The following is a 10,605-nucleotide window of genomic DNA, read 5'->3' as shown; positions in this document are numbered from 1 at the left end:
GCTGGCAGAATGGGAGACAGATGCCATGTGGGAGAGAAAAAAGGGGGAAGGGCACAAAACAAAGGTGTGGATAAAAAATATATAAAAGTGTAATAGGGGCCGAGGTTATGATCTGAAATGTTGAACTCGATCTTGAGTCCGGAAGGCTGTAAAGTGCCTAATCGGAAGAGGAGGTGCTGTTCCTCGAGCTTACGTGGAACAATGCAAGAACCCGAGTACAGTGAGGTCTGAGTGGGAATGGGGCGGTGAATTAAAATGACAGGCGACCGGAAGCTCAGGGTCACCCTTACGGACTGGGGAGACCAAACGCAGATTGGGTGACCGCTTTGCGGAACACCTCCGTTCAGTCCGTAAGGTGAAGGTGGTGCTGTATGAGATGGGTCTGAGAAGGAAGGGAGATGATTTGGGGGAAGAGAGAAGGGCAGGGGGATAGAAAGCATGAACTGGACAGAAGAGTGTCAACATAAATGGGGATGGGGCCAGAACCATATAAATAATTGTAAGACAAGGTAACAGTCCATTTCAGTGACAGAGACATGATCGGATTCACATCAATGAAATATCTTAATTCTGTCATTTTTTTGCTGGCAAACAGATTGAATTATCCTGTGGTGTGAATGAAGAAATTTTAATGGCACAGTACAGCAAAACATTTAAAAACCGTTACAAAACATCAAAGCAACGACTGAAATTCACATGAACAAAACCTGAAAACTGTACAAGCCACGCAATGCAAAGCGGAGTCATTTCGCAAACTTCTCTGCGCTTGGCACTTGCTTCTTGCCCAGTGCACATTCCTCCACAAAACTCTCAATTTTATTCAGCGCAGAGAAGAGTTCCATCGGGACAGTTGGCTTAGCTGCCAGCCACTTCCTCAGCAGCTGCACAGAACTGGATGCCATGGCCGTGGTGGGGGTTGGATCCTCAACCAGTGCCTGCTCACTGGAGCCACTAGCTTTGGTCTCTTGCTCACCGTCAGCACCCCGTGCAGCATCAGCCATCTTTGTGTCTTCCAATGAACTGGTCCCGTGGACTTCCTTGCCACCGCCAGGACGGTCACTTGCCCCCCCATGTATGGACCTGGACTTAATCGCGTGGCGGTTCTTGAAGCGGCTGATCCACGATGCCGAGACAGGGTCACTTCCAAATTCCTCGGCGAATTCGTTCGCCTTCTCCAGCAAGATGAGGTCGGAAAGCCCCGGAAGGTTGGCCGCTCTGACCTGCTTGAACCAGCCCAACAAAGCCGATTCAACGTCGGGACAGGCTGAAGTGCGCATCCGCTTCCGCCGGCTGGAAAAGTTCTGCTGGTGGTCGGCAGCGATTCTCTCTTTGTTTTTCAGGTAGGTCGAGAGGGTGGCGGGAGGGATGTTAAATTTCTGGGCAACCACTTTCTTCATTTTTTCAGGGTGCTCCTCCACGTATTTGATGATCTTGTATTTTTCCTCAATGGTAAGAGTCTTGTACTTCTGGCCAGTCATGCTTGCAAACCTACTCTGTCTCCACTCAACCAGGCACTGCACTCAAGCAGGGGGGAGAGTGCTTCTCCGAGGACTTGATGTTGATCATGAGGTCATTTGAATTAAGCAGTACATATCATTGGTCAGGACACATTAGTGACAGGAATTCAAATTAACCAATAATTCAAATTAAACAACTCATTTTCAACAAAAACTAACAATTCAAAATAAGAGACCTATATTGTGGCTGCAATGTTTCCACAAAAAATTAGAAAAGCTCCCTGTAACTCTTGTCCCAGATTTCACGATAGAAAGGTGGAGTGTGACCTGACCCCAGCTCACCCTGTGACCCCAGCCCTGACCCCAACTCACCCCCAGTGACTCCAGCTCTGGCCCCACCTCACCCAGTGACCCCAGCCCTGACACCACCTCACACAGTGACCCCAGCCCTGGCCATACCTTACCCCCAATGACCCCAGCCCTGATCCCACCTCACCCTCTGACCCCAGCCCTGACCCCACCTCACCCCAGCCCTGGCCATACCTCACCCCCAGTGACCCCAGCCCTGACCCAAGCGCACCCCCAGTGACCCAACCACACCGTGACCCCATCTCACCCCTGACCCCACCTCACCCCATGACCCCAGCCGACCCCACCACACCCCGTGACCCCAGCCGACCCCACCTCACCCAGTGACCCCAGCCCTGACCCCACCTCACCAAATGACCCCAGCCCTGACCCTACCTCACTCAATGACCCCAGCCCTGACCCCCACCTCACCATCAGTGACCCCAGCCCTGACCCCACCTCACCCAGTGACCCCAACCCTGACACCAGCTCACCCTATGACCCCAGCCCTGACCCCCACCTCACCCTGTGACCCCAGCCTGACCCACCTCACCCAGTGACCCCAGCCCTGACACCAGCTCACCCTGTGACCCCAGCCCTGACCCCCCACCTCATCCTGTGACCCCAGCCCTGACTCCCACCTCATCCTGTGACCCCCACCTCACCCTGTGACCCCAGCCTGACCCACCTCACCCCCAGTGACCCCAGCCTTGGCCCCACTGCCCCCCGCCCTGGTTCCTCCTCCCTTATAGGAACAGGAGTAGGCCATTCAGCCCCTCGGGCCTGTTCTGCCATTCAATGAGATCACAGCTGATCTGCGACCGAACTCCATATAGCTGCCTTTGGCCCATATCCCTTTTTACCTTTGGTTAACAAAAAGCGATCAATCTCAGATTTAAAACTAACAATTGATCTAGCATCAATTGCCGTTTGCGGAAGAGAGTTCCAAACTCCTGCCACCCTGTGTCTAGAAGGATTTCCTAATTTCACTCCTGAAAGGTCTGACTCTAATTTTTAGACTCTGCCCCCAGTCCTAGACTCCCCAGCCAGTGGAAATAGTTTCTCCCTATCTACCCTATCTGTTCCCTTTAATATCTTGCAAACTTCAATCAGATCACCCCTTAACCGTCGAAATTCTAGGGATTACAACCCTAATTTGTGTAATCTCTCTTCATAACTTAACCCTTGGAGTCCGGGTAACATTTTGCATCCACTACTTTAGTCACCTCCACAAAAAATTCAATGAGGTTTGTCAGGCATGACCGACCTTTCACAAATCCATGCTGGCTCTCTCTTATCGACTGAAAATTTGCGAGGTGCTCAGTCACCCTATCTTTAATTATAGACTCTAGCAATTTCCAGACAACAAATGTTAGGCTAACTGGTCTACAATTCCCTGGTTTCCCTCTCTTACCATTTTTAATTAGCGGAGTGACATGCACAATTTTTCAATCTAAAGGAACGGTTCCTGAATCGAGAAAACTTTGGAAGATTATAGTTCGGGCATCTGCAATGTGCTCACCTACTTCCTTTAAAACCCTGGGATGGAAATCACCTGGTCCTGGGGATTTGTCACTCTTTAGTGCCATTATTTCCTTCATTTCTGTTATTTTACTTACATTAATTTTATTGAGTTCCTGATTCAATATAAGTTTCCTTGGGCTTTTTGGCATGCTGATCTCTCTCTCTACTGTAAATACTGACGTAAAGTAATTATGCAACATGTCGGCCATTTCCTTATCATTGGCAATATCAAGAAGGTGTTAGATATATTTCTTAAGGCTAAAGGGATCAAGGGATATGGGGAGAAGGCAGGGACCGGGTGCTGAATTTGGATGATCAGCCATGATCTCATTGAATGGCGGAGCAGGCTCGAGGGGCCGAATGGCCTACTCCTGCTCCTATCTTCTATGTTTCTATCACCGTTTTCAGCATTTAAGGGGCCAACATTGCTCCTGACTACCCTCTTTTTCCTGCTATAATTGTAAAAACTTTTTGTGTTGATTTTGATCCCCCTGACGCCAGCCCGGGCTCCAGCTCAGCCCCAGTGACCCAGACCTCCCTCAGTGAGCCGGGCCGGGCCTCCCTCAGTGAGCCGGGCCGGGCCTCCCTCAGTGAGCGGGACCGGGCCGGGACTCCCTCAGTGAGTCGGGCTGGGCCTCCCTCAGTGAGCGGGACCGGGCTCCCTCAGTGAGCCGGGCCGTGACTCCCTCAGTGGGCCGGGACTTCCTCAGTGAGCGGGACCGGGCCTCCCTCAGTGAGCCGGGCCGGGGCTCCCCGGTGTCCCCGGACTCTCTGTAAACTCACCGCCGCTCGCTCTCTCCCTGTGCCGGGTCCGCGCTCCTCCTCTCCCTGTGCCGGGTCCGCGCTCCTCCTCCTCCGCCGGCTCCATTTCCGCCGGAAGCCATTGTGTGACGGACCAGGCCGGCTGGGTCCACCGGCCGCCGCTTCCCCAGGCCACAGGAGCGGAGCCGAGCGAAGCAGAGCGGCCGCAGATTCTCCTCCTGCCCCCGGCCTCCTTGCCCCGCGGCGCAGCATGCAGGCCCGGGTGCTGCTGGGACACAGAGGCGGCGGAGCCGCGGCCCTGCGGCGACTCAGGAACATTGTGGAGCGGCCGCTGAGCGGAGCCTGGCGCCCGGGCTCCCCGCGGCTGAGGCGGCTGGCGACAGCAGCAGGTGCGGCGGGTGGTTTGTGATCGTGAGCGAGACCGCGACACCCAGACAATTTTACAATTTACAATTTAAATCGCTTTATTGGCATGATAAGTTACATCTTATGTTGCCAAAGCATCAAAATACATTTATGGTTCAGCACATAAACGCAGTTCTATTCATACAGTGTATAAACAGGTATATCCCTGAGTGTATAAATATACATTCGCATTGTTTATATATATTTTTTTCTTAGCTTACTGGTTGTCCCCCGAGACCCAGACACCCCCCCCCTCCCGCGAGACCGAGACCCCCCCCCCCCCGCGAGACCGAGACCCCCCCCCCCCCCGCGAGACCGAGACACCCCCCCCCCGCGAGACCGAGACACCCCCCCCCCCGCGAGACCGAGACACCCCCCCCCCGCGAGACCGAGACAACCCCCCCCCCGCGAGACCGAGACACCCCCCCCGCGAGACCGAGACACCCCCCCCCCGCGAGACCGACACACACCCCCCCCCCGCGAGACCGAGACACCCCGCGAGACCGAGACACCCCCCCCCCCGCGAGACCGAGACCCCCCCCCCGCGAGACCTAGACCCCCCCCCGCGAGACCTAGACCCCCCCCCCGAGACCCAGACCCCCCCCCCGAGACCCAGACCCCCCCCCCCGAGACCCAGACCCCCCCCCCCGAGACCCAGACCCCCCCCCGAGACCCAGACCCCCCCCCCGAGACCCAGACCCCCCCCCCGAGACCCAGACCCCCCCCCCCCGAGACCCAGACCCCCCCCCCGAGACCCAGACCCCCCCCCCGAGACCCAGACCCCCCCCCCGAGACCCAGACCCCCCCCCGAGACCCAGACCCCCCCCCGAGACCCAGACCCCCCCCCCCCGAGACCCAGACCCCCCCCCCCGAGACCCAGACCCCCCCCGAGACCCAGACCCCCCCCCCCCGAGACCCAGACCCCCCCCCCCCGAGACCCAGACCCCCCCCCCGAGACCCAGACCCCCCCCCCGAGACCCAGACCCCCCCCCCCGAGACCCAGACCCCCCCCCCCGAGACCCAGACCCCCCCCCCCGAGACCCAGACCCCCCCCCCCGAGACCCAGACCCCCCCCCCCCCGAGACCCAGACCCCCCCCCCCCGAGACCCAGACCCCCCCCCCCCGAGACCCAGACCCCCCCCCCCCGAGACCCAGACCCCACCCCCCCCGAGACCCAGACCCCCCCCCCCGAGACCCAGACCCCCCCCCCCCCGAGACCCAGACCCCCCCCCCCGAGACCCAGACCCCCCCCCCCCGAGACCCAGACCCCCCCCCCCCCGAGACCCAGACCCCCCACCCGAGACCCAGACCGCCCCCCGACAGCCAGACGCACCCCCCGACATAACAATTTACAATTTAATTTTTTACAATTTAAATCGCTTTATTGGCATGATAAGTCACATCTTATGTTGCCAAAGCATCAAAATACATTTATGGTTTAGCACATAAACGCAGTTCTATTCATACAGTGTATAAACAGGTATATCCCTGAGTGTATAAACATACATTCGCATTGTCTATATATATTTTTTTCTTAGTTTACTGGTTGTCCCTCTGTTCATGGCAAGCTGTAACATAGTGCGCCGCCAGTGTTATACAGCTTCTCTCCTCTCCCAGTAGGAATGGGAGTTTTTGGTTGTCATTCAGATTTCTGAAAACACCCTCTCTCCCCCCGACACCCTCTCTCCCCCCGACACCCTCTCTCCCCCCCCCGACACCCCCTCTCTCCCCCCCCGACACCCCCTCTCTCCCCCCCCGACACCCCCTCTCTCCCCCCCCGACACCCCCCTCTCTCCCCCCCCGACACCCCCTCTCTCCCCCCCCGACACCCCCTCTCTCCCCCCCCGACACCCCCTCTCTCCCCCCCCGACACCCCCTCTCTCCCCCCCGACACCCCCTCTCTCCCCCCCCGACACCCCCTCTCTCCCCCCCCGACACCCCCTCTCTCCCCCCCCGACACCCCCTCTCTCCCCCCCCCCCGACACCCCCTCTCTCCCCCCCCGACACCCCCTCTCTCCCCCCCCGACACCCCCTCTCTCCCCCCCCGACACCCCCTCTCTCCCCCCCCGACACCCCCTCTCTCCCCCCCCGACACCCCCTCTCTCCCCCCCCGACACCCCCTCTCTCCCCCCCCGACACCCCCTCTCTCCCCCCCCGACACCCCCTCTCTCCCCCCCCCGACACCCCCTCTCTCCCCCCCCGACACCCCCTCTCTCCCCCCCCGACACCCCCTCTCTCCCCCCCCGACACCCCCTCTCTCCCCCCCCGCCACCCCCTCTCTCCCCCCCCCGACACCCCCTCTCTCCCCCCCCGACACCCCCTCTCTCCCCCCCCCCGACACCCCCTCTCTCCCCCCCCCGACACCCCCTCTCTCCCCCCCCCGACACCCCCTCTCTCCCCCCCCCCGACACCCCCTCTCTCCCCCCCCCGACACCCCCTCTCTCCCCCCCCGACACCCCCTCTCTCCCCCCCCCCGACACCCCCTCTCTCCCCCCCCGACACCCCCTCTCTCCCCCCCCCGACACCCCCTCTCTCCCCCCCCCCGACACCCCCTCTCTCCCCCCCGACACCCCCTCTCTCCCCCCCCCGACACCCCCTCTCTCCCCCCCCCCGACACCCCCTCTCTCCCCCCCCCGACACCCCCTCTCTCCCCCCCCGACACCCCCTCTCTCCCCCCCCCCGACACCCCCTCTCTCCCCCCGACACCCCCTCTCTCCCCCCCCGACACCCCCTCTCTCCCCCCCCGACACCCCCTCTCTCCCCCCCCCCCGACACCCCCTCTCTCCCCCCCCCGACACCCCCTCTCTCCCCCCCGACACCCCCTCTCTCCCCCCCGACACCCCCTCTCTCCCCCCCCGACACCCCCTCTCCCCCCCCCCCCCCCCCGACACCCCCTCTCTCCCCCCCCGACACCCCCTCTCTCCCCCCCCGACACCCCCTCTCTCCCCCCCCGACACCCCCTCTCTCCCCCCCCCCGACACCCCCTCTCTCCCCCCCCCCCCGACACCCCCTCTCTCCCCCCCCCGACACCCCCTCTCTCCCCCCCCCGACACCCCCTCTCTCCCCCCCCCCGACACCCCCTCTCTCCCCCCCCCCGACACCCAATTTTTACAATTTTTTTTTTTTTTTTTTACAATTTAAATCGCTTTATTGGCATGATAAGTTACATCTTATGTTGCCAAAGCATCAAAATACATTTATGGTTTAGCACATAAACGCAGTTCTATTCATACAGTGTATAAACAGGTATATCCCTGAGTGTATAAATATACATTCGCATTGTTTATATATATTTTTTTCTTAGTTTACTGGTTGTCCCTCTGTTCATGGCAAGCTGTAACATAGTGCGCCGCCAGTGTTATACAGCTTCTCTCCTCTCCCAGTAGGAATGGGAGTTTTTGGTTGTCATTCAGATTTCTGAAATCAGGGCATATTTGTGAGAATTTTTGGTAGAAATTCTCCCTGATGCCCTGATATTTTCCACAAGCTGTGAGGAAGTGCATCTCTGTCTCCACCACTCCCTGACTGCAGTGAGAGCATATCCTGTCCTCTCTTGGCAGCCTGGTCTGCCTGTGTCTGCCTTTTTCGATCGCTAGGCTATGTTCGCTAAGTCTGTACCTTGTCAAGGTTCTTCTCAGTTTGTTATCCTTTACCATGGTCAGGTAATCAGCTATGTTGTATTGTCTGTTTAGGGCCAAGTAGCAATTGAGTTTGCTTTGGGTTTTTGTTGTTTCTGCCCAATATGTCAGATATTTTTCCTTTTGCTTAGCGACGATTGTGTTGGGTCGAATTCTTTGTGTTACCCTGTCACTGTCCTGGGGCTGGTTATTGTTAGTATTGTTAGTAGTTACTTCACTGAGTCCCAGGACTAATTGACTGAGGGTATTCTTCTTTATGGTCAGCTCTTGGCATTTCAGGGCGTCGTAGTGATAGCATTGGGGATTGCTCATTTGTAGGTGATTCCAAAATTTGGTGGCTCTTTTTTGGATAGTGATTATTAATGGATATTGGCCTAGTTCCGCCCTGCATGCATTGTTTACTGTTTTCCTTTGAGTCCGGAGGATACTTTTACAGAATTCTGCATGTAGGATCTCAATTGGGTGTTTGTCCCATTTTGCAAATTCTTGTTGAGTTAGCGGTCCCCATACCTCACTGCCATAGAGTGCAATTGGTTCAATTACTGATTTGAAAATTTTGAGCCAAATGCTAATTGGGATTTCTATTTGGATTGATTTTTTGATGGCATAGAAAGCCCTTCTTGCTTTCTCTTTCAGTTCATTCACAGCCAGTTTGAAGTTTCCCGTAGAACTGATTTTTAAGCCCAAGTATGTGTAGTTAGTGGTTTGTTCAATTTTGGTTGTTCCTACTGTGAAATTTATTTTGGGTCCCTGATGTTTGGATCTTTGCTGGAACACAAGGACTTTGGTTTTTTGGGGATTTATTGTCAGGGCCCAAGTCTGGCAGTACGACTCCAGCAGGTCCAGGTTTTGCTGTAGCCCCTCTTTAGTAGGTGACAGCAGAACCAGGTCGTCTGCATAGAGGAGGAATTTAACCTTGGATTCATATAGGGTGAGGCCGGGTGCTGTAGATTGTTCAAGTAGTTTTGCCAATCCATTTATGTAAATATTAAAGAGTGTCGGTGAGATTGGCGAGCCCTGCGTCACCCCCCGCCCCTGTGGGAAGTATTTTGTTTGTTTGTCTCCAATTTTAACTGCACATTTGTTGTTTGTATACATTGATTTAATTACATCATATGTTTTCCCTCCTACCCCACTTTCGATAAGTTTCAGGAATAAACCGTCATGCCAGATGGAGTCGAAAGCCTTCTGGAAATCTACAAAGCATGCGTAGATTTTGCTTTTGTTATGGTGAACGTGTTTGTCAATTAGGGTCTGTAGGGTGAAGATATGATCGGATGTTCTATAGTTTGGCAGGAATCCAATTTGGCTTTTACTCAAGACATTGTGCTCCTCAAGGAAGTTTATAAGTCTTTTGTTTATGATGCTACAGAATACCTTCCCCAGGTTACTGTTTACACAGATGCCTCGATAGTTGTTTGGGTCGATTTTGTCCCCACTTTTGTATATGGGCGTTATGAGTCCTTTGTTCCAGATATCAGGGAAATAACCGACACTCAGAACCAAGTTGAAGAGTTTTAGGATAGCCAGTTTCATTTTGTTGTCTGTGTGTTTAATCATCTCGTTTAGTATGCCGTCTGTCCCGCAGGCTTTTCCTGGTCGCAGGTCCTTGAGTTTTTCAAGAAGTTCTTTTTCTGTTATTATGGCGTCCAGCGGGTTTTGGTTATCTTTTATGGCCATTTCTAGCTTTTCCAGTTTTTTGCATATTTGGTGTTGCTCTGGTCTTAGTGTGTTTTTCTGGTATAATTTTTCAAAGTGGTTTACCCATGTGTCCCCATTTTGAATGGCCAAATCGTCGTGTTGTTTTTTGTGTAGTGTTTTCAAGTTTTCCCAGAAACAATTGGAGTCAATGGATTCCTCCATGGAGCTGAGTGTATTCTTAATATATTGCTCTTTTTTGGTTCTGAGTGTGTTTCTGTATTGTGTTAGTGTCTGACAATAAGTAAGGCGTAGTTCCTCGTTTTCTGGATGTCTGTGTTTTTGGTTTGATATTTTTCTAAGTTTTTTCCTCATGTTATGGCAATCTCGGTCAAACCATTTTTCATAGTTTTTTGTTTTGGGTTTGTTCTTGCGAGCTTTCAAGTTTGCATTTGTTGCCAAATTATCAAAAATATTGTTTAGTTTACTAACTGCCCGGTTTACGCCTTCTTTATTGTGAGTGTATATGTTATCCAGAAAGGTGTCTAAGAGAGCTTGAGTTGATGCATTGCTAATTGTTTTCTGGTATTTTTCCGTGTCGTTTTTGGCCCATCTGTACGATTTTTTGGTGTTGTACAGTTTACTGGGTTGTGTTTCTATGTTGTTTGTTTCTGTCTTTTTGAGGAACATAGTAATTTGACTGTGATCTGACAGTGTTGTTTGTGGTTTGACTGTGAATGCTCTGAAAGAGGATGGGTCTAAGTCTGTAATCATATAGTCTACTGTGCTGCAGCCAAGAGGTGAGCAATAGGTCGATCTTCCTAGGAGGTCTC

At 54.7% G+C, this 10,605-nt stretch overlaps 2 protein-coding genes across 2 annotated transcripts in view; one reads left to right on the top strand and one right to left on the bottom strand.

Annotated features, from left to right (window-relative positions):
• Nucleotides 1-612: 612 nt before the first annotated feature.
• Nucleotides 613-4,178, bottom strand: LOC147107236 (major centromere autoantigen B-like). The gene is made up of 2 exons (XM_086006089.1): nt 4,113-4,178; nt 613-1,551 (listed from the first exon to the last, which is right to left on the bottom strand). Exon 2 carries the CDS (start codon nt 1,476-1,478, stop codon nt 744-746), a length of 735 nt encoding a protein of 244 aa, XP_085862215.1. The 5' UTR covers nt 1,479-1,551; nt 4,113-4,178; the 3' UTR covers nt 613-743.
• A 43-nt stretch (nt 4,179-4,221) lies between these two features.
• vwa8 (von Willebrand factor A domain containing 8) overlaps nt 4,222-10,605 on the top strand; it is a 458,807-nt gene continuing 452,423 nt past the window's right edge. The window contains exon 1 of the mRNA XM_086006090.1: nt 4,222-4,480. Within this exon, the coding sequence (XP_085862216.1) occupies nt 4,342-4,480 (139 nt within the window). The 5' untranslated portion in view covers nt 4,222-4,341. The remainder of the gene's footprint in view (nt 4,481-10,605) is intronic.

Source organism: Somniosus microcephalus, chromosome 14 (genome assembly GCF_052327205.1).
Source record: "Somniosus microcephalus isolate GS21.2 chromosome 14, FLI_Smic_1.0, whole genome shotgun sequence".
Lineage (NCBI taxonomy): Eukaryota > Metazoa > Chordata > Chondrichthyes > Squaliformes > Somniosidae > Somniosus > Somniosus microcephalus.
The sequence above is the reverse complement of the archived record's forward strand: the minus strand, read 5'-3'. Positions and strand labels throughout refer to the sequence as shown.